The following is a 27,712-nucleotide window of genomic DNA, read 5'->3' on the forward strand; positions in this document are numbered from 1 at the left end:
TAAGAGCTATATGAGGGTTTGCTAATTGCATTAGTTTTCTTTTTAAATTTCAATTTATGGTTTCCTTGAAAAACTGGTAGATATGACAATCCCATGCAGCACGTGGCTGGCTGGAGGGAGCAACCACAGCCCCCTGCAGAGAGGGACTGTGCCCTGCCTTCTCAGTCACCACAGGACCCACCACTCCCCTCTTTCATCTCCTTGGCTTTGCTCAATTGCGTGGCCAGCCCACCCCCCTCTAGTTCCCTGAGCCTCTCTTTTGTCCTCTGTCCTGAGGAGTAAATCTCCATTTACAGTGTTGTTACAGGAATAAATCTTAATCCATGTCAAGCACCTTCTCACAGGCACATGATCATCATTAACCCCCTGCCTGCCACAGGGTCTTCCAGGCTGTTCCTCTAGCCGTTGGGTCAAGTGCTAGTGACTGGGAGCTCACTGCCATACAGAGCAGCTTCTTTGCTGGTCTTTGTCTTATTTAGGGTCCAGGAACAATAGCCTCATCCATCATCTTGCCAGAGATGCCATTTAATTCCTAGGGTATTAGAAATGCCTCAGAAGAATCTGGAGCCACAACCCAAGGGGCCTGGTACTTATTGTCCAGAGTCAGCACCAGCAGTGGGACTGGAGGAGAAGCAGCCAAGGCAGGAGAGGACCTCAAACTAGATCAGACCATGTCGTGCTCAGACCACCATCACCACTTTCTAACTGCCTTGTGTCTTTGGGCAAGACAGCCTCTCTGACCGTCAGTTTCCTTCTCTGTGAAATGAGGATAACTGGACCCTCCCAAGCAAGGGGTAATTTGAGGATCTATTTCTTTTCCTCTGAGACCAGGAGTCCTAGGGCTGCAGCATAGGAATGAAAACAGAGCTGTACAGGAGGAGCCAGGCATCTCGCACCCCTCCCAGCCATCTCGCTCAGCTCCCAACCCGAGGCAGCAGGACAGAAAGGGGCTTCCAGGCTGGGGTCTGAGAGCCCCGGTGCTGCAGCCACTAATCCGGAGACCTGAGATCCAGCCCTGCTCTGCCAGAGTCCTCTGGCTATGTGACCTTGGGCAGGTCACAGCCTTAGCCTGGGGCAATCAGGCTGTCTGATCTCAAGGTCCCTCCAGCTAAGACAGTCCGGAATCCACAAAAAGAGCTCTTTTTCTTTAAGAACAAAACCAAAAGTCTTTTTTTTTTTTTTTTAATTTCTTATTTTTCCAGACTGGTTGACACCCCTGGCTTATCAGGATAACAGATGACAGGCAAGCAGTGGGGCTCAGAGAAATCTCTCCCAGTCCTGGGAGCCGTGAGTTAGCGGTGGCCCAGGCCTGTCGCTGGCTGGCTGGCTGGCAGCCTCAGTGATCGATCCCTTCTTCCCCGGGTAAAGAGCAGCCTGTGGCATAGGCCTCCAAAGGGCAGCCGCGGGTGCAGGAGTGGGGTGGGTAGCAGACCTTGGCAGCAGCACCCATGGGCCCCACCGGGGCTTTCAGGTTTCCTGCTCTGGCTCTTTATCAGGCATTTCCCTGCAGCTGTCAACACCTGCAAGGTTCCACCCCAGAGCTGGCAGCCTTTCAGGAAGGGCTGGGTGGAGAAAGATGGCACTTCTGTCTGTCTGCAGTGCTGCAGGCCCCTGGGAATCCAGGAGAGGGAAGGTGCAAAGGAGACCTCGGTCAGCACGAAGTGTTCATGCAGTGAGTGTGTGCAGGGACAGGTGCTTCTCTCCTTCTCTCTCTCTCTCTCTCCCTTTTTCTCTCTCCATTTGGGAAGACCATTTGCCATTTAAGCTTGATATGGAGGAGAAACGAAAGGCTCTGAGAGCAGCCGAGGTAGGCGGACCCTAGTGCTTGGCTTCTGCATTGGCTTGAGCATAGAGCAAAGCAAGATGTGGTAAAAGTCAGAGTGGCCGTGGGCCTGCGTGGGGAGTGACCTCACATCACCCCCTGCAGCAGTGAGGGTGAGGGAAGGCAAATGTGGAAGGATTCCAGGTAGTTGGTGGTTGGGGGTAGTCACGGACCCGCTCAGTTGAAGCTGGTGTGCAGGTGGTGGCAGAGCCTCCAGCTCAGAGAGACCGAACCATTCTCTCTTCTGTCTTCCGGCTGGGAAAAGAGCACCCCTTCTCAGCCTGTCTTCACCCGGAGACTGGGTCTCCAGTGGGACAGAGGGGCATAGGAATTAAAACATGGGTGTTGGTAGCTGGTTTGGGGCCGAGGAGCCTACTACATGGGGGTGAACCGCTGTCCCGTGGGAGGCAGATCTCCTGTGGGATAAGAGCAAAGCCAGGTCCTTTCTCCTCGGCCACCACGGCCTGCAGTTTCTCCCCTTGAACACAAGATGACGCGTTGCCCCAGATGGGGTGGTCAGGGTCTGAAAAGTGAAGACAAAGCAGTCTTAGACGCTGAGAGGTGTCAGCCAAATCGGAGGTGGCAAAAAATAGGGTCTGCTAGTACCTGTAGGCTCTGGTCCAATAGGTCTGTGTGTGTCTGGGGAGGGCACTGGGAGGGGTGACAGTTGCTTGCTCCCTCAAGTCCTCTCTTTCATGCCCACCCTGTGACTCCCCTCAGCTGCAACCTGAAGACCCCAGCAGAGCAGGACGAGTGCCCCTTGTCACTTCCTTATCTCCCCCGGCCACTGCCCTCCCCTTCTGTGCCGCCCCTGGCATTCAGCCAGACCCCTTGGGCAGGGATGAGTTGGTGCCTGCCTCCCTGGTGCACCATGCAAGGGAGGGGCATGAGCAGGGCTCCTGCTGGGCATTCTGGGGTCTGCTCCAAAGGCCAAAGGGCCAGACTCCCTCCCAAGCCCCCATGCCAGCCCACCCCACCAAGGCCCTGAGGGTGAGACAGCGTCTTCTCCTGGAAGTTTGCCAGGATTCCCTCCCTTGGCCCCGTTGCCCACCATAGTCTCCCCACCCCCATCTGGAGACGTACACGTTGAGGGCCTTAAGCCAACAAAACAGTCTGCATGCTGATCCCACAGAGCCTCGTGGGACTCATGAGTTTCCTTCTAAGTGTGGAAATAAGAGCATCCCAATTTGGCAGCACGGAGGCCCAGCAGGTGCATGGCTGCCCCAGGAGGTCCCTGAGAGCTGTTGGCACTTTGTGCTCTGATCCCTGCTGATCCCCAGAAGCCGATGAAAGTTGAGGCAGCTGCAAGTCTGGGTCCTGAAGAGCTTCCGGCTTGGCTGGAGAAGGGGGTGAAGGAGAAAGCACAGGGTTCCTGGTTTCCCATCTCCCTAGGACAGGAAATGATGGTGGTCCTATTATCTCCTGTTGTCTCTGCTCACACAAGTGTCTGGGTGGCTTCCTGGCAGACCGTTTTAGCACTTCTTGCCCCTCATGGTCGGTGGACAGGCTTTGGGACAGGCAGGTTCTGGGCCCAGTTCTGTCATTTCTGGCCATGGGCTCTCGGGCAAGTCTCTTGCCCTCTCTGAACCTCCAGTTCTTACGATCCTCACCTCATGAGGCTATTGTGGCTTAGTTTGGGCAAAGTGCCCGGCACAGAGCAGAGAAGCCCTTGGTAAATGGAAGCTGCTAGAGCTGTTGTTGTTGTTATTTTCCTTGCGTTACTGTTGGCCTAGAGCGACTGGCTCTGGAAAGGAGGCTATCCGGGCATCTGGGGCTTCTCCCTCCCGGGCAGGAAGCACCCATGTCTGCTGCCTCTGAGGGGAAAGGAAGCGGCAGCCCTTCCTGTACGGGGGAACAGGGCAGGCGCAGGGTCCGTGGTTCTCTCTGGCTCCGCATCCTCCACTCCCGATGTCCGCCAAGGGCTGGATGAAGCCAGGACGCGCGTGCATCCGCCGAGGCGGGAACCTGCCTCTTCTCCTCCTTTTTTTTTCCTTTACCATGACGCCTGTTGCTCATAGGTACAAATCAAACGAAGAGTATGTATATGTGCGAGGCCGCGGCCGAGGGAAATATGTTTGTGAGGAGTGTGGAATTCGCTGCAAGAAGCCCAGCATGCTGAAGAAACACATCCGCACCCACACTGACGTCCGGCCCTATGTGTGCAAGCACTGTCACTTTGCTTTTAAAACCAAAGGTAAGAGACAGTCAGCTGGGGCGCCTGCCCCTGCCCACTGCTGGGAGCTCCCCTCTGGGAGCCCCAGCACAGAGCTCTTTGCCTGGGGCCTGGAGCACCCTGCTGCCTGGGTTCCTACCCAACTCGGCACCCAGTGGCAGAGCAGCCAGCTCCGGACTGGGCCGCAGCGTCCCCTGGCTGCTCCCACCCAGCCTCTCAGATGCCACGCACAGCCGCTGCGCCTGTGAGCTTCTGCCCCACCTGGCAGCACTCTTGAGCCAGGTCCTGGTTTTGCATTTTCCTTCACCCCTTCCTTGTGCATGTCTCCTTAGCCGTTTGTCCACTGATCGGACGAACTGCAGCCTCCACATGTATCACTGCCACTCTCACATTTGGAAATCCATTCCACTCCCAGCCACTTAACACACTCGCATCGTCACTCCTCATGCCAGCGTCCGCCTCTGCCTCCACCCACCTCGCCAGTCCGACCATACCCCTGCTCCGCCCGGCTTCTCTGCAGCTCCCGGCACAGGCCTTCTTGCCCCTCTGGACTGCCAGCCGTGCCATTCCTGCCCCTGCCATGCCCCACATCAGTGTCAGGACAGGCTTTGGCAATACCTGTGGAAGGAAGAAGGCCCAGCCATGAGGGAATGTGTCCCAGAAGTTGTGATGGGAAGTGGCAGTGGCCTGGCCCCTGCAGCCACCTAGGACCCTGGTTTGGACCGATGAGGCTGAGTCCCATGAGATCCTTGGCTTGAGCTTTCCCCCTCTGCTAATTCCATTGGCTGCTCCTGCAGGCCTGGCAGAGAAGACATTTGCTGCTTGCTCCCTGCTTCTTGGTAGCTAAGCTGATGAGGTGCTTGAGAAGGGAGACCCGGTACCCTTGGCATCCTGGTGGCTTTAGCCTCTAGCGCTTTGCAGATTCCTGGATCATGGATTGGGGACGAGGGTCCTGTCTTCTCTTTAAGCAAGTCAGGAGCCTCCATGCAGGCCCCACAGGAGACATGGGTTTCTCAGTGGATGGAACTCAAGGGCAAACTTCTGCTTTGCCGCTCGTTGTCCTTCCTTCTGTTGTTAGGTTGAGTAGCCACTTTGGGAAGGACCCCAGTGAAGTCCCCCATCCTTGTGCTGCCTGGCCCTTTCCATTTTCTCTGGGCTGGGTTAGGGGGTGAATTTGTCACATCCCCGGCCTCTGTGGCCTCCTCTCTGACCATTTTCCCATTTCTGATCTCCTGACCCTGTTAACTGGCCCCTTGCCCTCTTCTGTCTTCTCACCAACCTGCTCGTGTTGAGCTCAGAGTTTCCTGCCAAGGTTTTAGTTTGGGTGGAGACACCCACAGTCCTGCTTCCTTTTCCTTGATCCTCTCCTCTCTTGGTGTCACATAAGTGGTGTCACAAAGGGTGGCTGGAGAGATGGAGAGGCCAAGGGCCCTCACACCTTCCCAGGGATGCGTCACTAGCATCCCAAGCCCTGGAACTCTGCAAGGCAGCTTGGCCCAGCATGTGTCAGATGAGGTCATGGCTCTGTTTCCCGGGTGTCCCCTCCACCCTCACTTCCTCTGGTCTTAGGACTTTGTGGAAGAGAGAGGTGGGAATAATTGAGTGACAATTTAAATAACCCTGTCGTCATCTCTGAAGGCTGAAAAGCTCTTGTACAAGCCCCCTTGAAGATGAAGAAAGTGACTCTGAGAGAAAAGATGTAGAGCTGTAGCTAGCATCCTCCTGCCTCCTAGTCAAAATCCCCATTGTCTTCCTCTCTGCAAGCAGCTCTCCATCTTTTCTGGAGGGGATGACAAAGGCTGGCCCTGTTCCCAGTGTGTGCCCAGGGGACCGTGCTGTTCCTTTCTCGTCACAAGTTGCCCAGGCCCTCAGAGAGCCTCCCAGCCCAGACAGACAAGCTTGTGGGTCGAGGATACGTGAGGCACAGCTGGTGCCCAGCACACAGCCCCAGGCCACCCACGGCCTCCGAGAGCCGTCACCCTGCCATGTGAGACTGGAAAAGTCCATCCTGGCTGAGTGCCCAGCCCAGGCAGTCTCCCCCAAGGCGTCCCCACTCAATTCCATCTGCCTTGCCCATTTTACCAGGTCTGAAAGAGGCTTGGGTCTCTGGTGGGAACACCCATTTGCCAGAAGATTCCTTCACCGGAAGCCACACCAAGGCTCTCTGCAGTCCCTTCCCTGCATCTGATGGTGCCAGGACAGAGCCCTGCAGGGTCCAGAGTATGTAACCTGAGCAGAGGGACTAAACATCCTCCATGTTCCCTGGGGTATGACACAGTCCCAGCGCCCCATGTGAAGGCTTTCCCATGTTGTCCAGAAGGCCGGTCCCACGAGGCTCTGCTCTAAGCAGGGATCAAAGAGTGTGCTGAGCTCTTTCTTGAATGTGCATAGGGGCTTCCAGAAGATAAAAGCCTTTAAGAGCCATAGCAGTGAATGAACCCAAAATAGTGGAATCTCAAGCTCTGTGGCTGGCAGAGAGGGGTTGGGTTGAGGATGGGTGGCAGGTGTAGGTTGAATTAGTGAAAGCCTCCTCTTAGCTGTCTCTCTGTTGGCAAGGGAGTGGAAGGGGCAGGATGCTGCAGCACCTCATTTCTCTCTGGAACCATGAGTCTTCTTGGAGTGGTGAGCCCTTTCAGCCACCAGCTCAGATAGCACAGGCCACCCTCCTCTCACAGGTGATCTGTCTGCCCATCTGCCAGCTGTTACTTCCTCCCTCCCCTCGTACTCACTCTTGAGCTCTGGCCTGAGCCAGGCTGCCTGAGAGCTGAGGCTGGGCCTGGGGGGCTTTGTGGCCCTCCCATCACCTGGCTGCACCCTTGCCTGGGGAGTCCTTTCTGTCTGTCTCTGTCTGCTTGTCTGTGTCTCCGTCTCTGTGTCAGACGCTATGGCGGCAGCTCAGGCCTCTGGGAGTTAGCTGAGGAGTGTTTCAGTGGGTGGAACTGGGAAAGGCCTGCCGGGATGTCCTGTTGTTTTCTCTTCTCAGATGGTTCCCAGAGGCCAGAGGGGTGGCTGTGCCGTGTACAGACCCTTGTGCCGATCGCCCCGGGGATAGAGATGGCAGCTGTGGGCAGGCCTTGTGTCCATAAGGCCGGCAGCATTGGGGGAGACGGCAGTTGGTCAAAGTTGAACGAGGCAGACAGGTTCTTGGCAGATGCTCTTGAGGGGGCTCAGTCTCTCTTCCAGATTCCCATCATTTTCCATCTGCTTGACTTTCCTTCTTCATTCTGGGACTGCCAGGCTTTTGGTGAGTCTCTGGGGTGACTGTGAGAAGCTGTGAACTTGGCTTGACAAGGTGAGGTTCTGCCCCTTGCCAGGGAAAGGATTTCCAGGCTGGAAAAGGTGCCGGCAACCTTTTGGTTTGCCTCCTTCATTTCACAGAGGAGCAAGCCTGGAGCAGGAGGTCACGGATGGAGCCAGGACTAAAACTCAGGGCTGCTCATCCAGGGTCTGCTCCTGGAACTCACAGCAGCCCCGACAAGGCCAAGTCATAATCACCTCAGACTCCCCAACCCTGCTGCCTCCAGGGGTGGGGCAGAGGAGCAACAGGCCTTTGGGGAGCTCCTGAGAGCTCCCTGAGGCCCAGATTGAAAGGGTAAAGTCATTTTCATCATGAGCATCATCTTAGCATCTCTCTCCTCCACAACCAGCATGGCGTGTGGCACAGAGACCACAGGGGCTGGGGAAAGTGATTGGTGGGGAGGCCCCATGGAGAGGCTGGCAGGCAGGCACCCTGTGAGGGGTGTCTGCTCTCTACCAGCACACTCTGCTGCCACTTACATGCATCATCTCATCAGACCCTCCCAGCGTCCCCGCGAGGTAGGTATTATTGTACAGTGGCAGAAACTGGGGCTCAGAAGGTTTAGAAACTTGCCTAGAGCACACAGCTAGCAAGAGGTAGAGCCCAAACTCAAGCCCAAGGTTGTCCAGCTCCCGAACCATCCTTGATCCATTCTGTCAGAGTACGGGGCAAGCAAGGCCTGGAGTCCTGATTCTAGACAGTTCTAGATGGACTTTGTGCTAACTAGCAGGGTGGCTTTCGGCTACTTGGTTCACCAACTTGGTTAACTGGCGCCCTCCCGTGGCATCTAAGCACCTGAGTCAGCCAACAGTCTTGTCCGATGACACCACCAGCACCTGGCCCCACCTGGCCCCAGAGTGCATCAGGAGGAGGGAAAAAACTGGGCCTGATTGGGGTTGGATTAGTTGGTCTCTGGGGTTCTGTCCAACACTTTGCTTCTGTGGTGAGAAGAACACTGTCCCACATGGATACTGTGTACCCATTGTGCACTTGCACCAAACTTGGTTGAAAAGAGAACTAACCATTCCGGGTAGAGGGTGTGTGATGTGTGATACAGCCAGAATGAGCAGTGTTCAGCATCCTCTGTGGCCTGGAGTTGACAAGGGAGGGTGGGCCTGGTCCCAGAACTTTAGGGGACAGTTGGTATCTCTGGTTCATGGACAATACTAGCTGCCTTTTTCCACCTCCTCACTGTCCTGTTCACGCTTTGCCTGTTCAGGACAGTGAGGACAGAGTCTGCCAGGCTGGATGTGGACATCTGGGGACCCTCTGGATCCAAGATGACTTCGGAATCTATGGCTCTGCTCACCTTTGGCTGGGAGTAGAGGATCCAGGTTTCCCTCCACTTATAGGAGGAAAATCTGGGTTGAGATGGATAGAGTCATGCACTAGGAACAAGGGTAGGAAAGAGGAAAGAATCCAGCTCCCCTTCCGTCCCTTGACCTGCACACTTCAGGGACTGCCAGCTTTTAGCCTCTCAGCAAAACCCTAAGGGATCCTTAAAATTCTCAGAATGATTAAAAATCACCCCTTGGCTCATCCATGGGCTCTCTACCCATTCACCCATCCATCCTCCCGTTTATCCATTCCTCCCATCCTCTCATCTGATTATTTGACTTCCTATCTATATATCTTCCCGTGTCTTTTCTCATTCATCCTATATATCCCTCCCATTCTCCCATGTGTCCTCCCATTCATCCATCCTTCCATCCATCTTCCCATTCACTTACCCTCCTGTCTGTTCTCCCATACATTTATATATGCCTGCATCCATTCGTCCATCCAACCAGCCATACTCCCATTCATCCATTTTTCCATCCTCCCATCTTGAATGACCCATTGTCCATCCATCCTCCCATTTATTTTTTATCTGCTCATCTATTCCCCAGCTCTCTGTCCATCAGTTTATCCACTCATCCACTCTCTCATCCATCTGTCCATCCTCTTCCTGTTCTTTCTACACTCCATATTTACTTTCACCCACTTACCCATCCATCTACCCACCCATCCATCCATCTTTCTATGCATCCAGTCCAGGAGCCTCACATTTGTCCATTCTTCCATCCATCCACTCAAACTTATTAATTAATAAGATTGAGACAACACTGAACTCTGTGAATTTATGATTTATCATGTGAACAACCATAAGGAAATACAGCAATTCCTAGAGCCACAGTGAGCACATCATAGGACTGTGTTCTTCTGGGAGCAGCCTGGGCGTGCTCTGCCTCCACTTCCTCGGATGCCCCCTGCCCACAGAGCTTTGTGCCCTGGGAGGTGCTGTGCACACATGGGGAACACACAATTGTTACTGCTCCCCTGATTCCACAGAGCTGCCTTTCGGGATGGACTGATGACTTGGGGCAGCATCAGTGCCCCCTCCGAGGGCTTTGCAGGCAGATCATTGGCCCCAGCCTTCTCTATACCATCCACCTCCTGTGTCTGCACTGAATGTAGGCCTGGGGAAACCAAGGCCCAGCAAAGGGGCACAGTTTCTCTAAGGAAGCCAGGCCTCGGGCCCCAGCCTTCTGGCTCCCACGTCCCTGTCCACCACACTTCCCTTCCCTCAGCTTCTGCCCTTTCTCCATTCCTAATAGTAACTTTGTCCTGGGTCCTCTTCCCAAACCCTAATTATCTGCCCTATGGGCTGCTCTAGAAGCATCCTCAGCAGAAAAGTATCAGCACCTACCATTATGTTGGTTACCGGGAGCCCCCATGGCATGCCCGCACTTGGGACAGCCAACAGTCCTAGCTAATGAGTGTCACAAGCTCCTGGGCCCAGAGTTCAATCAGAAGCAGGGATAAACCTATTGCACTTGAGTTGTCTTTTAATTTCTTTTATGTTTGTTTATTAACCAGCATCTCACTTCCTCATTATACCCTCTGCCCCTCACAGCCCCATGCCCACCCAACCCAGCTCCCATGTCCCGCCTTGAATCGCGGCTATGGCTGCACATCGTAGCCTGAGCAACAAGGCAGAGGTATTCCCAGCCCCTGCTCACCCCCTGCAGCAGGCGGGGTCTCCACTGCTCTGAGAAACAACCGCCTGCCAGCGCCAGCCAGGTGCTGCCTCCGTGAGGCCCCAGGTCTGCCCTGGCCCCAAGTCCTGAGTCCGTTCTCGTTTCTTTCCAGGGAATCTGACTAAGCACATGAAGTCAAAGGCCCACAGCAAAAAGTGCCAAGAGACGGGGGTGCTGGCGGAGCTGGAAGCCGAAGAAGGTAACAAGTTGCCAATCCTCTCACTCCTCCTCCTCCTTTCCTCCACCTCTCCCCTCTCCTCCTACCCTTCTTTTCTCTCCTCCTAGCCTCTGCTCCACCTCCTTTGCCCCTTCTTCCCCCTCTTCCATATCCTTCTTTCCAGAGACGATGAAAAAGGTTACTTTCACAGAATGATCACCCCACTCCCCATGCACTTGTGGAATGGGCCGTGCAGCTATAGCTTGGTGCATTACGCTCTGCCCTGCAGGTGGAGTGGCCGGAACCCAGGGGGTGTGGACTAAATTAATATGTGAGTAATTAGAGCCAATATTGATTGGACCCCACTGGGTGTCAGGCATGTTCTGAACCTGTGCCATGAGTTATCTCAGCATCTCCTTACATTGACCCTGTGAGGTACATAAGCTCCATTTTACAGATGAGGCCAGAGAGATTAAGTGACGTACCCAGGGTCACACAGCTCAGAAAGAAGCAGAACTGAAATTGGAAGCCTAGCCCTCTCCAGAGCTCCTGCTCTGCCCCTGACTGGGAGCAGTCAGGTGGCACCTCCCGCAGCAGCTCTGGTGCACGAGGGAGCTGCGGCTCGGGAGGCAGGTAGCTCCACCAAGACCACACAGCTCATTGGAGGCAGAGGTGGGGACTGGAGACCACATTCCTTGTTTCCCAGCCATGTGATTTCCAGGGACTGGGAGCTGGGTGCCAAAGAGGTGGCAAGAGAGCCAAGACTGAAAATCACATGGGGTCCAGCTTACTGTGGGGGCTTTGGGGGCTTTCTGGGTGTCCGTTTCCTTGTACTTGTGAGACAAGGCTTTCAGGGTCTTGGATTCTGCAAAACTTGTTCACCGAGGTCTCGGGATCATTCTAGAAAGAGCAGGGCTGGGTGTGCAGAGCCTTCAGGTGAGTCACCTTTGTGTGCACACATGTGCAGAGTCCCCTGAGGATGCTCAGAGCCCTCAGGGTGAGCCACCTATGTGTGCAAAGGTGCGTATTACTTCCTGTGTGTGTTTAGAATCCTCAGGGTGAGCCCCTGTGTCTGCACGGGTGTGCAGAGCCCCCTGTGGGTGTGCAGTGCATCACCATGTTGTGTGGGAAGTCAGAGGTTGCTGCCACTGTCTGCATCCTGGTTTCTCAGCCCCTCTCTCCCCCATTCATTCCCTTCCGTCCCCTGTCCCCCTCCTAAAACCAGGTCTTTCTTTAGTGAGGTCTCCTGCCTTGTGGACCCATAGGGCTGGCCCAGAGGTCCTCCCACTCCCACAGAGCTGCTGACAGGCCCCTCTCCCAGCCCCAGTGCTGCTTCCCCATCCCTCAGGACCCTCTCGACAGCTCTGTGAGGCAGTCAGGGACACTGTCCCTGTTTACACATGACCTCCCTGAGATCTCACTGCCAGGAAGTGACAAAGGGGACCTGGAACCCATGCTGCCAACTCTTAATCCCTGTTCTCTCCTGCGTACTGCCGAGTTCTTTTTCTTCTGAGCCCAGGTGATACAGGGAAACACCCCAAGGGCAGAGGAGCAAGGGCAGCAAGCGCCAACCCCCAAAACGCAGGGTGGGGAGGAGAAGACAGGGATCCCATCCCCTGGCCAGGGCCAGCCCCAGACACCCCACTCACACTCACACCTGCACACTCGGCCTCGGGCAGACTGCGCCTTCCACAGCTGGGGGCCCCCATCCCATCCCCACACCCCAGCCCGGTCCTCTTGTCACCGAGGAGCATCTTAGAGGCAGTGTTTGAGAAGAGAGGGGATGGGAGTAAGATGAGTCAAAGGCAGCGGGCCTCGGCATCTGGGTAAGAGCCAGAGGGGCTTTGGCAGGTAGGTGGATGGCTAGGCTGGGGGAGGTGGAAGGCATTCCCCCTGCATCTGGCAAACATTTCACCAGGTGTTGTGAAGTCAGGACAGGAATTACAGTGTGACAAAGGCACACATTCGTGTGCCTGTGTATGTGTGATTCTGTCATTGTTTTTCTGATTTGGGAATGCATTTGCAGTCTTAGAAAAGAGGAGTCAAACTGCAATTCGTCTTAGCTGACATAAACCACCTGTGTTGAACAGAATACAAGGAACTTGAAGCTATGCCCCCAAAGCTAGGATGCGGGACTACATGCTTCTCACGATTGCACATCACGCATTGTCTCATTGAGTCCTCCTGGTGGTAGAAGCTTCATTGCCCTATTTTAAGTGGAGGAAAAGGGCTATGTGTTCAAGGTCACACAAAACCCCTGGCTCCATGCCACCTTAATGCTTGGGGGAGCCTGAGTTGACCCAGAGCTCCCCTGGGTGTGAGTCGGGAGTTCCCAGCTGGCACCATACCAGAGCCTGCTGAGAGACCCTGGCCAGGTCCCTGTGTCTCTGCCAGCCTCATTCCCCGCCCCCCCCCCCGGGCAAATAAGGATGATCATCCCACCTTTGGTGAGGTTGAAATTCAGTGCATTCATTCCAGAAATAATTACTGAGCAGTAACCCTGTTCCGGGCTCTTTTCTAGGTACTGGAGATAGGGCAGTGAACAAAACATGGCTCCTACCCTCGGGAAGTTTGCATTTTAGAAGGGGAAATGGGTAAAGAACAAATGTGGAATATGGCAGGGGTGGTAAGTATGGAGCAAATGTATGAAAGGACAGAAAACCAAGTGAGGGGCTGGGGCATGTGAGGAGGGGATGTTAGAGAGGGTTAGATGAACAGAAGGAAGCGAGGAGTGGGGGAGCCAGGTGGTGCCTGGGGTCGGAGCACTGCAGGTGCAGGGAACAGCAGGGGCGGGATTCCCGGGAGGCCCCGTGCTTGGAGGGCTGGGCTGGAGCCACCGAGAGAAGGGGCTGAGTGCGGGAGAGGAGGTCAGATCCTACCGGGTCCTGAAGGTCCGAGGGAGGTGGGCAGAGCAGGGACGTCCTCAGACTTACTGTTTTGAAAGGATGACTCTGGCTCTGTGTGGAGAACGGCCAGGAGGGGGCAGCGGTGGAAGCGGCGATCCAGGCAGATGCCTGCACGCTGGTTTGGAGGGGCGGGATCGGCGGAGGTGGCGAGAAGTGGCGGGACTCTGGATCAGAGTCGGCAGGTTTTTGTAGAACTACCCTAAGGCGGGGAGGGACATGAGAGAAAAAGGAGCCAGGGATGACTCCGAGGCTTATGGCCTAAGAAACCGGAAAGGTTTCCATTTTCCAAAATGAGAAGAATTTGAGGGGGAGCATCAAGGGTTCGTGTCTGTTAGACCCAAAGTGGAGATGTGGGAGGACAGCTTGGAAGGACGGAGCGACTCCTTCCTAACGCCGCGGTCCGCCCTTGTGGTGATGAGGCCGAACACCGGCGCCACCGTGTGGCGGGATCGCAGCAGCACCCCCACCCCCACCCCGCGATCCGGTGCCGTCAACCTTCCCGGTCCCAGGACTCGGAGCCGCCAGCTTTGTTGAGTTTAGCTGTGATCCCAGCATTGGCCAGACAGCGACTTGAGGCGGGGTAGGGGGGTGGAGGAATGCGGAGATCTGGTGAGCCCTCCTGTGGGCAGGGGACCCTTGGCTTGACTTCCTTTTTGGTCTAACATTCACTCACTAGCAGGCTGCCCCTCTGAGGCCCATCTGCAAAATACTTGCAATGCCTCCCCGCTGAGATCGTAGCAGTGGCAGCTCGAGATGATCACTAAGGCTTATCGAGCACTTACCATGGGTCAGGCCTGTGCTAAATGCCACATAACATAGTACTATTAGCCCTACTTTACTGATGAGGAAACTGAACACAGAGAGAACTAAGTAAGTCATCCAGCATCACATAGCAGGAAAGTAGTGGAGCCAGGATTCGAAGCGAGATCATTGCCTGCTTCTTGATGTGTCAAAGTCGTTTTTAAACTGGCAGTGTGATAATGCAAAGGTTGGAAACTTTAGTCCTGACTCAGCCGCTAGCTTGCTGGGTGATCTTGGGCAAGCATCTGCCTCCTCTGTGCCTGGATTTCACCATATGTAAATTAGGGAGAGGGGCTAGATGAGCTCCAGGGACCCATAACCCCACCCCCACTCCACCCCCTCCACCCCCACCCCCAGCCTTGGGCCAGGGAAGTGAATGCCTGGGGGAAAATGCACAGGGGTTTTTGTCCTGACTCCCCATCCCAATCCCTCTATTATTCTGCTCCCAGCTGCCAGGAGGCCCTGCCCTTACCCCTGCAAACTGCCCTTCACTTTCCAGCCCCAGGTCCACGCCATAGCTTTTGACCTTCATCCTACTGAATACCCACTTTTCATCAGGTCATGAATTCTCTTAATAAATGTTGGGCTTTCTAGCAGCTGGGCCCAATGGGGTTTAGAAGCCTGCTCACATCAGCGCCTGGGTCAGCTGTGTGTCCAGCTTTCTTGGTAAGGAGTGGGGGTGGCAGTGGCCAGCCCCTCAGCCCATTTGTCACCAGCCCTCACTCTGCAGGCCAGAAACACGGTTCACAACAGCTCAGCCTGGAGATGGGCTGGCAGGTCCCAACCACCCAGGAAACTGCCACATGGGCCAGACGTTAGCAGAGCTTCCTCACAAGAGCTGTGACTTGTTAGAGGTGACCTGGTGGTTGGGGCAGCCCCAGGGGAGGCTGGACCAGGAAGCTGGTATTTCAGAGCCCCACTCCCCTCTGCCACCTGTTGCCAGCTTAGCTGGAGACCCGCAGGGGCCCAGGTCCTGCCAGCTGCCAAATGCCAATGGACCAGCTAGCCCCAGCCTGGCCACAGCAGTGGATGTATGTTTAGCCTAACGGGGCCTCCACGCTGCTGGCCTGGCCAGCGTGGCTGCTGTGTGACCCAGAATAATAGATCACTAACGTGTTAATAGCAATCAGAATTCCCGGAGCCCCGTGTGCTCCTCCTAGCAAACCCTGAGAGGTGAGACTATCACATTTCATTTGACAAAGGAATAGACCGAGGCCCAGCAAGGTGGCATCACTTGCCTCATGGTGGAGCCACAAAATACTCTGAATTCACTGAACTCTACTAATGGAAAAGAAAAAGGCTGTCTTATCAGCCCTGCTACTTCCCTTACTTGGTCATTTACTTAATTTCTCTATACCTCAGTTTCTTCATCCGTAACATGGGGATGAGAATAATACTGACCTCCAAGGGATTGTGAGGACTGAAAGAATTAATACACAGGCAGCCCTTAGAACTGCACCTGGCACGCAGGAGATACAATGTAATTCTTGTTCCCTGTTATCATTTACAAAGTGTTCCCATCTCTGTATGTCACTCGATTGTCCCAACAATCTCCCGTCATGGCCATGGCGATTAGGCCCAGTTTGCAGTCGAGGAAACTGGGACATAGTGAGGGGCTGCTGTGGGGCCAGAGTAGCCCCAGGGCCCAACCGTGACCCCCGTGTCTCCTGTGTGTGCCCCTCAGGAACCAGTGACGACCCGTTCCAGGACTCGGAGGGGCGAGAGGGCTCAGAGGCCGTGGAGGAGCACCAGTTTTCAGACCTGGAGGACTCAGACTCCGACTCGGACCTCGATGAAGATGAGGACGAGGACGAGGAGGAGAGCCAGGACGAGCCGACTGGACCATCCTCGGAGGCACCCGTGCCTGGTCCGCCAGCCCCGCTGCAGGCTGGCTCCTCGCCCGGTCTGGGTCCTCAGCCCCTGGGGGCCACCCCTGGTGGCCAGGCTGTGCGGGGCAGCTCGGTCTCAGAAGCTGAGCACTTGGCAGCTGGTGGTTGCTCCACATCCAGCCAGAGCATCCTGTGTCTCCCCCAGCTGGGACCGGTCCCTTCGGGCTCCACAGAGAGGGACACAGGGGCCTCAAGCTCCAAGGCCATGTCCCTGAGGAGGCCGTGGTCTCCAAGCAAAGAAGCGGGCACCCACCCACCACTTGCTCACCAACAATCACTAACCAAAAACGACTCGTCCCCCCAGCGATATTCACCGGCCCAAGAACCCCAGGCCTCAGCCCCAAGCCCGCCTGGCACCCAGATGGACCCTCTCCCTTGTGGGTCTCCAAGACTCGAGCTGTCTCCTCTCAGCCCCCGCCCCTTGGAAAGAGAACTGCCCCCACGAGCGCATCTGCCCCTCGAACACGAGGGCTCCACGGACCCAGGCCCCCCCAGATACTCGCCCACCAGGAGACGGTCTCCGGGTCAGGCCGAGTCACCACCATGGTCAGCGCTGCCAGGGAAGTGGGCCTTGGTGGGGCCGGGCAGCTCCTCGGCGGGCGAGCGTGGCCCAGGCTCGGCACTGGCCCCGTGGCTTCTCTTCCCACCCACGCCTCTACCTCACAAGCTTCTGGGCAGAAGCCCTGAGACCTACACCTCCCCGTGGGTGAGTACCTGCCACTGTGGCGACGGGGCCCATTCTCCCCTGGGGTGGGGTGATGGCATCTGGCCTTCAGGAGCTCCTACCAGTTGGCAGAGTGTGAAAATGTAGCAAACATCTGCCCAGGCACTGGGCTGGGGGCCTCACACCACTTATTTTACTTTAGCTTCAGAAGCAGCAGGGAATGGGTTCTCTAGCCAGACAGCCCAGGTTCTACTGCTTCCGAATGGTGTGGCCTCAGATGTGGCTATAAATAAGTGTGCAGCTCCCCTCCCTACCCCAGCCCCAGCAGAGAAGGTCAGATGGCCGAGCTTAACCAAAACCATCACCATCTCAACCGTGACGGTCACCAGCACCCTCAGAGACACCACCGCCAACAAACGCCATCCCTGTCAAGCCATCAGCACATCACTGCCACCCCTGCCATCGTTGCACCCCAACATCACTGCTGCCATCCCCAGCGCTGTGAGCAGCGTTGTCAGTTCATTAGCATGGTCGCCAGGCCAGCGCCACCACTGCTCCACCACCACCCGTCACCGCCAGTATCGCCACCCCCAGCAGCGTCAGCCTGCCTCTTCCCTCCAGCGCCCTTCCTGTCCCCACATCCTCATGACCCAACACCCTCGTTCACCACCAGTGGCTCCAACACCATCACTCAGATCCTAGCCCTTGAGAAGCACCGATCAAGGAATCTCTCCTTGATTTTTAATTTGGGGGTTAACATTAAAATTCCTGGTTCTGAGAGGGGAACAAGGGCCTCAAGGGGGCCTACATCCAGACAGTTAGGAACCAGAGAGGCAGCAGAGCCGAGATAGAGGACCGGGCTCATGGATGGCCCGTGACAGGGCACCACCGCCCCAGGGCACCCCCCAGAGACAGACGTGTGGCCCGAGTGTGCCCAGGGTCGCCATAGGGCTTGGGGTGGCCTGCTCCTCTCAGAGCAGCCAGGGGCGGGCGGCACCGTGGGCAGGGAGTCTGGCCCCGCACTGCCTGCCTTGCCCTGGGATCTCGGGCACACGCCCACCCCTCGGCGGGCCTCAGCTTCTCCACGTGCCCAGTGTGTAACCCTCGCCTTCCCTTGCCTTGTTTTCTGTCCCCAGCAGAAGGCCGAGCCCCGAAGTCCATCCTGCTCACCTGGCCCTGCTCATCCTTTCTGCTCCCGGCCCTGCCCCACCGCCCATGACCTCCATGGCCACGGCCCAGCCCGGACAGAGGAGAACATCTTCAGCCACCTGCCCCTGCACTCCCAGGGCTTGACCCGCCCCCCGTGCCCTTTGATTCCCATCGGCGGGATCCAGATGGTGCAGGCCCGGCCGGGGGCCCCCGGAGCCTGGGTCAGTGGCTTCTCAGGGGGTGGCAGCGACCTGACAGGGGCCCGGGAGGCCCAGGAGCGAGGCCGCTGGAGTCCCACCGAGAGCTCGTCCGCCTCCGTGTCCCCCGTGGCTAAGGTCTCCAAGTTCACACTCTCCTCGGAGCTGGCGGGCAGGGACTACCCCAAGGAGAGGGAGAGGACGAGCGGGGGCCGGGGCCGACCTCCCGACTGGGAGCCCACGCCCACGGACAGCCCCTGCACCCCGCCCGAGGCCTTGCCCTGGCCCCCTCCACAGGGCCGCCGGGCCCAGCAGCCCTGGAGCGCGGAGTCACCGCGCGCTTTCGCCAGCCCCAGGGCCTCCCCGGCCCCGCCACTGGACCGCAGCAGCTCCGTGGGCTGCCTGGCCGAGGCCTCTCCCCGCTTCCCAGCCCGGAGGAGGAACCTTTCTGGGGAGCCCAGAACCGGCCAGGGCTCCCCCAAGCCCTCAGGAAGTACAGGGCCGGGGGCACCTCCAGACCAGCCCGAGGACAGGGGCACCCCAAGCACTTAGCCTTTCTCCGACCGCTTCAGCTTCTGGCTCCCGGTGTGGGGCAACAGACGTTTCCAGCCGACTTCCTCGAATCATCTTGCTCTCACGGGCTCCCTTTCCCATCTGTCCATCTGTCCAAGCAGCTTCTGCTCAGACCCCCGTCTGTTATCTTTCCATGTATGCAGTTACCTGTGCCTTTTCTATACCTTTCGTTGCTTGAAAAGAAACAAAACAACACACACACACACATAAAAAAAAAAAATAACCCACGAGGAGTTTGAGGCTGTGAATATTTTGTGCTTTTTGGGGGAAGGGGTTTAGGTGGAACCTCACCCTCTGCAACTGACGTCAGCAGCCACCCTCCACCCCAAGTCTTGGCAAGAGGAGGCCATTTGCTGAGGGAGAGGGGTTGCACTGAGGGGGAGAAAATTACAAGAAACTTTTAAAAATATATAATTAAGTGTAAACACAAATGCTCCTATGTACAGATGTTTATGGTTCCTATTTATTGCCTCTTTATCCCACCCCAACTAGTGGCCCAAGGCAGAGGGACACAAACACAGGCCGTGAGGCCCAGAAAACTCACCTTTTCATCATTTGCACTTTTTTTTCCAAGAAAAGGAAAATAGGTCATTTTTCCCAGGTTTGAATAACAAAAAATAGGGACAGGTGGAAGGTAAGGTAGGAGCTGGATCCCCCAGGGCTGCCAGGGGGTCTGAGTCCTGGCCCACCTGACAGTTGACCCATGGACACCCCCCAGCACCTCCCCTCTGCACCCCCACCCCTACCCCCTGGGCTGGGAAAGGAGCCCCTGACCAACCACCTCCTGGCTCCTGAGCACCTGACCTAGGCCCTGCTCTCCTGGTCCCACCCCCAGCCTGCCCTCCCTGTCCTCACACCCCCCCAGAGGGCGGATGTGACAGGGCCCAGCCCCTCCGCTCTGAGGCCGCGGCTTGGGTTTTGCTTCACATTTGGTCCCTGGGGTGCAGGGGGCCCTATTTTCTTCGTGGTTGGGCTTTTCCAGTGCTTGGGCACAGCTCTGGACCCTTGTAGCAGGGGGTGTTCCCTCCCAGCCCCCCACCCCCCACCATTGGTCCTCCACCAGCCCGGAGGAAATACCCAAAACTGTGACGCGGGAAACTGTCTGGACCTGTTTGTTGGCAAAACCGCTTTTAAAGATGCATAAGGAATCTAGAGACGACAGTGTCTGATACTTTCCCCACCCTCTCTTTACCCACAGTATTTTTGAATTGTCCTAAGTCATTTAAATTCTTCTCCAAAGCAATCCATGCAAGCCAGTGCCTCCTTCCTCCTCCCCATCTCCAGCTTCAAGAAGCTGCACTGCATTTCCTGGGGTGACAAAAAAGCTGCTTTGTCAGAAAAATAACATGACCAAAAATTAAAATCCCAAGTTGAAAAGATGGAACCTGAACTCCAACATTTTTGCCCCACCCTAGAAGAGAGGAGTTTTCTTCCAACCTTCCAGAAATGATTTTCTTTCATTTCTGCAAGGGGAAGGGGGAGGCGGCGCAGCGAGGGGCAACATCTGTGGCCTTCCAGGCAGGGCGCTCTCCCACTTACAGAGCAGGGTGCTCCTCACCCGGCCCTTGGCCCGCAGGCCAGCCTTATATTCAAGTTGCTGAGATGGGCACAGGAGGAGGAGGGTTGAGACGCTTCCGTGCACCCTCCGGGCTTGACCGTGATTTCTTCATCCCCCTCCCATTCAGGCCCTGTCCCTGCTTGGCCCTTTCTGATGGTCAGACCAGCTACAGGGCCAGCTTTCAGCCAGACCACCTTGTTCCTTCTCCTCTGACCTGGCTCAGAGCTAAGACAAGAAGGGGACAATGGGAAGGGCCTCCCTGGAGCCAGAAAATTGGGAGTCCTCCATGTTCCAGAATTCCTGGACTCTCTCACTCATCATGGGAGAAGGCCAGCCAACTGGCTTTGACCCTATGGACACCGTTTGGGCCTGGGAGGAAGCAGAAAGGAACCTGGGTCCTGGTCCAGCACAGGCCTGGGCTTTCCTCACCCCCTGCCCCCCGCCTTTCAGCCCTAAGCTGTGGGGCTGCTCAAGACTTCAAGGGCTGAGGGCTGGGCGCTAGATAAAGGGGCATTGCTTCAGCCCAGCTTTGAAACTTTTCTGGGCAAGTCCTTCCAGTCCCAGCCCAGCAGATGAGGGGCTCTGCTGGGCTAGCACCCTGACTTTTGGGGTGACCATGCCCCTCCTCCCCTGTGCCCCCAGCCCTCCTGGGCTTCAGTACCCCTATACTCAGACAGCCCACCCACCAAAGGTATCCTGCCCCAGGGAACCTGGTAGGGGACAGGGTGGCCAGCAGGGGAGGCTCCCCACCAGTAGCTCAGGCACATCGGGCACAGGCAGAGGGAAGGTAACTAGACCAGAAGTCATTGGAGACCCATTTCTGAATGATGGGGACAGAATCTGGCCCACAGGCTGCTGCCCCAGGGGGATGGAATCAATGCCACCAGTATGGGATGTGTGTCACTGGGCACAGCTCTAACCACCCCCTGCCAGACCCTATTCCCACTCCGCTGAGCACAGAACCCCCAGCCCAAGCTCACAACTTCGTAATTTGGAAAAAGGCTCTCACCCCTCCACCTGCCCTGGACCCCCATGCCCTGCTCCCAACTGTTTCCATGTTTCCATCTTGTCTGTGACAGCATTGCCCCTGCCAAGGGAGGCAATGGAGAAAGCAGTGCTAATTTGTTGGCATGGATACCTGTTAACGTGCTCTGCTGAAAATGTGCAAGGATGCAGAATGGCCATTCCTTGGTAGAGGCTAGCTCTGGTCCTTGGGTGCTGGTAGCAGAGGAGGAATAACTTGCTGAAGTTACCAACTCGCCTTCTGTTGGGGATTCCAAGCTACTTGCCCACCCTACCCCATCCCCGGGCCTACCATCCTGGATACCCCTAACCACTGGCAAACTCGGGGTTATCCAGGGTTCATATCCTGTTCCTTACCCCCCTCCCGAAGGCACCCTTCCCACCCCCCACTGCCCCTTCCTGTCCACCCACCCCACGGCTTCCACTCTGGGTACAACCACAAAGTTCCTCCAGGAATCTGACAGTAGCAAGCTGCTTGTCTCCATAAATCTTCAACTTCCAGACCCGGAAGTCCCTCTGCCTCCCTCTGTCAGAAAAAGTCTGAAAGAATTAGCTTCCAGATCCCTCTAGCCGCTGCTCCACTCTCACCCCATTCTTCTCGAAGAGGAACAAGCAATATATCTGCACTGGATTTCTCTCTAGTCCTTTCTCCAGGGAGATCCTCCCTAAAGCAAAAGTCCTGGCTGAGCAGCCATCCCTGGAGCTATTCTGCATTATTGACCTGTGGGGAGGAAGTTTCTGAAGGCCTGTTCCACAAATCCTGCTTCTGTGTCGTGAACCCAGTCTGCTTTCCATTAGAAAACCGCTTCGGCACTTACAATCACTTTACTAACTCTAGTGTAAAAAAAGAAAAGAAAAAGAAAAGAATATATAGGCAAATGTAAGATACGCACTCTCTGTAAGATAAATATTTGCCTTTTTTTTCTAAAAGGTGTATGTATTCTGTATGTGAAATTGTCTGTGGAAAGTTTCTATGTTCTTAAATGGCAATACATTCCAAAACCGTATTGTAGATATGTACAGCAACCACACTGGGATGGGGTAGTTTTGCCTGTAATTTTATTTAAACTCCAGTTTCTACACTTGCATCTTGCAATGTCGGTAAGATATATATCAGTGCAAAAAAAATTAATAATAATCAACAAAAATCCATGCAGGTCTAAAGCACAGAGTATGACGTACAAAAGGAAAAAAATGCTCAGTATTGATGTGTGTGACTTTTGTTGTAAATTACATCTGTACTGTGAATGAGAAGTTTTTACAAGTATAATAATTGCCTTTATTACAGCTCTGGCTGAGTGTTCAGCCTGAGGATATTTTTTAAAAAAAACAGCACATTGGAATAAATTTTAAAATCCCAACATAGCCCTGCTTGCCTGGCTCATGGTTTTTCTTGAGGGTTGCAGAATGTCAGAGCTGGAGGGACACCTGACGTCCCAAGTCCTCATTTTACTATGGAGGAACCAGACCCAGAGAGGGCAAGTGATCAGGCCACAGTCACACAGCCCGGGATGCTGTGGCCCCTCCCTTCCAGGCCTAGCAAGGAAGCACCAGATACTCTGCGATGTGTTTTGGGATGAGACCTGGATTCACATCCTGCCATGGACATTTACTGGCTGTGTGACCTTGGGCAAGTTACCCAACCTCTCTGTGCCTCCATTCCCAAATCAGTAAAGTAGAGAGTAATAATCTGTATATCCATAAGGGCTGTTGTGAGGTGGTATAGGCAGAGTGGCTAATGGAGCCTGGAACACTGTAAGCCCACAACAAATCATTTCTGAGCTTGAGTGATGAGCAGGCCTTGGTGCTGGGGATACAAGGGTGAAAGAGACAGACCTTTTTGCATAAAAGGCCCCTGTCTTTTGTATTCAGCAATGATTTATTAAGCACCAGCGATGGGCCAGTTGTTGAGCTACAGCTGTGAGCAAGAGACAAGTCTCGCCTTTGAAGAGCTTACATTCTAACAGGAGAGGCAGTCATTAAACAAATAAAGATGTAATTAATTACTCAATCACAGTGGCCATAATTGCTTCTGGGGCGGAAGAGAAGAAAAGCTCTAGTCCAGAGGGAGTCTGAGTCATCCAGGAGCTCTTTCCTGGAAAACTCCTAAGGGCCGGGAGGAGGGCAGGAAAGCTGTGAGAAGGAGCAGACAGAGGTCGATGGACAGCCAGGAGGGGCCGTCATGGTCAAATGCTGCCCAGATATTGAGAGGTAAGAATCGGGGAAAGCCTGCCGGGTTTAGCATCCAAGTGGGTGATCAGTTGCTGATTCCGGGAGAAGCTGGCGTAGCACAGTGTCCGGTACACGGAGACGCTGCTGAGTGCTGAGCAGCGGCAGAAGCAGATGGTGGTGGTGGATGAGTGAGGAGAAGAGGGCAGTGGGCATGGCGGATGCGGGTACCTTCCTAGGGTCCTGGCCGGTGGAGGGCAAGGAGGACCAGGGCAGTCGCTGGAGAGGGGCATGGGGTCCGGGAAAGGAAGGCTGGAGGGGTTTGATGGGCTGATGGGCAGGAGCCAGCAGAGAGAGAGAGGTGGAGGAAAATAATCATGGAGTAGAGCCCGGAAATGGAGGAAGGGAAGTGAGAATCAAGCCTGGCTTGGTCGAGAGGAGACGCAGATCCCTCCCGTTTTGCCCCGAGAGAAGGGGAAGGGGAGAGGTGCAGATGAAGCCGGTGTGTCCGTGTGGTGGCAGATGGTTGACGGCCTTCCGGTTGGACAAATAGAGAAGGAGGCCACCTGCTGAGACAGGAGGATGAAGTTGCAGCATGAGGGGGCTGCAGGGACTTGAGGAGGCTGGAATGAGCCCTGTGGGCAGCAGGAGACAGAGCTGACCAGGGAACAAGGACGGCGGCCTGCACGGCCCCGGGGGCCAGCTGCCGTGCATCTGCACAACTGCACGGTTTTCTCCAGCAGCCCTCGGCAGCCAGGCGGTGGGCGTGGAGAAGGTGGCCAGTTAGATTCATCCAGGGAGGTGCTTTTGCCAGGCTGTGGGTCAAAAGGACATTGGGGTACAGGAGCTGAGGGTATTGGCAAGTGGAGGGGTGGATTCTGGGCTGCCGAATCCACAGGCTGGGGAGGAAGCAAAGAGGGGTGGCTGATGCAGAGAAAGAAGCAGTGACGTGCCTGGGTGGGTTGCATGAAAGCGGGGAAGAAAAGACCGTTCTTCTTAGCTCCTTATTCCAGAGGTGACACAGTTCCAGATGAAGATGGTGCCAACCACCATGGGTGGCTGGGGTGCAGTGGAAGAGAACGCGACCAGAGCTGAAGAGGCTGGGAACCGAGGGCCCCGGGTACTGAGTGGGCTGTACAGTGGCCACAGCGGTCATCCCCGATAACCGCAGGCTTGCGGAGACCTGGGTCATGAGCCAGGGTGTATCTGTTCTGTTATGCTGCAGAAACAAGCAACCCCAGAAACTCAATGGCTAAATGCAACAAAGGTGTATTTCTTACTCTCGCTACACGTCCAGTGGGGGTCATTGGGGACTTCTACCCATTCTCGTCACTCGGAGACCCAGGCTGATCTCCCTCCCCATGCCACCATGACCACAGAGGCATAGAAAAGGAAAGTACTGTGGGCCCTTGCACCAGCATTTACATGTTTCTACCTGTAAACAACCACGTCCCTTTCATTCAGATTGCATTGCCCAAAGCAAGCCACATGGCCTTGACTAATGGAAGAGAACTGGAATATTTGTAAACAGCCCTAATGACAACCACACAAGGCCAGGACTTCTCAGAACTGGAAGTGCCCAGGAGATGCACAGTTGTCTGCCATGGGGAAGGAGAGGGGCACAGGGCCTGCGGCGTAGGCCTCAAAGATACTCTCTTTCTACTGGAGGAGAAAAAAATAATGGACTGGAAGAAGTTCTGGGGAGCAAAATGCCGTCTGCCATCAGAATCATGGGACATAGATGGATGCGGAGCCCCCAGGGGAGCTGCCTGGGGCGCAAGTCTTTGCGGAGAGCCCAGGTTTTAGCCTGGGTCGGTGGGAAAGGGCACATGCCGGAGCCCCAAAGAGCCCGAGAAGAAGTGCAATAGTATTGCCAGGCCCCGTGTCCAGCATCTTACAAACCCTAGCTGAAGTCCTTGCAGTAGCCCAGTGGGAGAGGACAGAGGCCCAAAGGAGTCCTTAGCAGCCGAAGGCACACCGCTCATTCAAGCAGACCAGAGTGCTCGTCTGACTCAGGGAACCCTCCAAGTCCCTCCCTTCCCTGCTCTGGGACTGCTCAGCTTCTTCCCCAGGGACCAGGTGGGGCAGGGCAGGCCTGGGCTAGGCCTCTCTCCAGCAGCCAACTGGCTTCTTGGCAGGGCCATCTGGTAGTGGCATTGAGTCCCCGTGCCGTAGGCTGCAGGCAGCAGGACCGACCAGCAGACACCAGAGCTGGTGCCAGCCCTTGAGAGCCTGCAAAGTGCACATGAACTTGGAAGGAGCCGTCACCCCTGCCTCAGGCCATGGGACCCAAGGTCCACTGGTCAGTCATGCCATTGCTGGCCAAAAGGCCCCTCTGGCTGCTCTCTAGAGTTCATGAGGCACTTTCCCTTTTGGAGTGGGAAGGGACAGAGCTGCACACCCCCTATTTATAGATGAAGGGTAGAGCCCAAGATCACACCGTGGGTGAGTGGCAGGGCCACTGACCCCAGCTACGTCTGACCCAGAGCCGCAGGAGGGCTTTGGCCCGTGTCCACCACAGCTGAGGCCTCAACCAAGCCATCTGGGTTCCAATCCAAGGGTGTCTGCATCTGCAGAAGATGGGTTCTGCCCTCACTCCTAAGACTGGGTCCACACTGGGCTCAGAACCTGGAGACCATACTCTGACCTGGAGATTCCCAGGGACAGGCCACTGCAGGCAGGATGACTTCCGAAGACCAGGCCAGTCAGGGAGCAGAGAGGAACTTGGGAAGGAGAGAAAAGCAGGAAGGAGGAAGAGTTGGGGGGAGGACAGAGGGCAGCTGAAGGGGTGCAGCCTGGGACACTGCATGGGGCTTGTCACGGGCATTCGCTCGTGAGACCCTGGAAGGAGGGGACTTCTCACCTTTTAGAGAGAGGGGACTTCTCACTTCATCTCCTTTTAGAGAGGAAGAAGACTGCAGCTCAGTGAGGTACTGACACTTACCCAAGGTCACAAAGTGGTAAGTGGCAGGGCCGAGATTTGAAACCAGGTCCCCACATTTGGGAAATGGTTAGCTTCCTATGGAAAGAGAATCTGGGCCTCTTTGCTACTGAGCATCCCTGGAACCTGAGTCAAGGGGGAGCTCCAGCAGAGACATCCCCCAATCCCACCCAGACCTCAACCACCTCAGGGAGACCCAGCTGCCAACCGCCCCTTCTACAGATGAGAAAACCGATGTCCAGAGCCGGGAAGAGCCTGGCATACGGCCAGGGCTAGGATTCCCGAATCTGCAGTGGAGCCACCTGCACCACCCCGCCCACTGCCCCTCTAACCAAGCCCTGAGTTCAACTGCCCGTCTCTCCTCCCCAGCCACCTGGCTCTGCCTTTTTAGGAAAGGAAAAGAGCAGCTCTGGTGGTGGGCAGGCAGGCGGGCAGGCCGACATGCTAATCCACCAGCTCCCGGCAGCTCTGGTTACCGTGGCATGGAGCCCGGGCAGCCCCGGCTGGGAGTGCCAGCTCATCCAATGGGTGCCGCCGACCGGGCTACCCTGCCAGAGCCATACAAGGCTTTGCTGTGGCCCAGTCCCAAGCCGGCACAGGGCAGCCCCAGAGCCAGCACCCACCCCGCCCCTGGGCCTGCCCGCCCAGCACGTCCTCGGACTCTGCCTAATCCAGCCTGGGAGCAGGCAGGGCCACGGCGCACGTGCACCAAGCCCAGGGCTCTCCAAGGTCAGGGAGGTGGCACAGCCAGGGTAGAGGCCAGAGTCAGGGCAGGGGCCTGGCCAGCAGCAGGGACCCAGGCTAGGGTCAGCGCCCATGGATCCTGGGCCTGGTCCAGGCTAAGTCATCTCTTGACAAGGCCCTTCTGTCTCCATCACCCGTGTAGCCTGACTGGCCACCTGTCCTGCCCCCTCCACCTCTGGGAAAGGCATCTGCAAAGTTAGTATCTGGTCCCAACCCCTTTTGGGCTCTCCCCCAGGTCTCAGTTGCAACCTATCTAATACATCTTGCATCTAGCACTGCATGCACCTCTCAGAATTAGGGGTGCCTGTAAGCATGTGCATGCATGTGAGAGCCATGTCCCTATATGTCCCCTTGTGGATCTTGTGTGCGCCCAGCATCACTGTAGTTGGGATCCCTCCCAGCAGGCCATTGCCATCTATCACCTTCATCACATTTCTCCCCATTACACTTCCAATGCCCCATTTTGCAGGCAGGAAAACTGAGTCAACAAAGAGGTTATTTGCCCAAGGTCAAGATGCCTGTAACACTAAACTATTGCACCAAGTAGACTTGCACTTCTGTGAATTTCAGACCCTGAAAGGGGTTGCCATTTAGACCAAAGTGTCAGTGGAAGAATAAAAGGCAGGGT

The 27,712-nt window shown here is 55.8% G+C and overlaps 1 protein-coding gene across 5 annotated transcripts in view; it reads left to right on the forward strand.

The window, feature by feature from the left end:
• Positions 1-22,587, forward strand: part of HIVEP3 (HIVEP zinc finger 3) — a 508,675-nt gene extending 486,088 nt beyond the window's left edge. For all 5 annotated transcript variants that reach the window (XM_037827530.1, XM_037827529.1, XM_037827532.1 and 2 more), the window contains 4 exons: positions 3,841-4,016; positions 10,426-10,512; positions 15,862-16,772; positions 17,867-22,587. In XM_037827530.1, the coding sequence (XP_037683458.1) occupies positions 3,841-4,016; positions 10,426-10,512; positions 15,862-16,772; positions 17,867-18,628 (1,936 nt within the window). In that variant the 3' untranslated portion in view covers positions 18,629-22,587. The remainder of the gene's footprint in view (positions 1-3,840; positions 4,017-10,425; positions 10,513-15,861; positions 16,773-17,866) is intronic.
• The last annotated feature ends 5,125 nt before the right edge of the window (positions 22,588-27,712 follow it).

Source organism: Choloepus didactylus, chromosome 2 (assembly GCF_015220235.1).
Source record: "Choloepus didactylus isolate mChoDid1 chromosome 2, mChoDid1.pri, whole genome shotgun sequence".
Taxonomy (NCBI): Eukaryota; Metazoa; Chordata; class Mammalia; order Pilosa; family Megalonychidae; genus Choloepus; species Choloepus didactylus.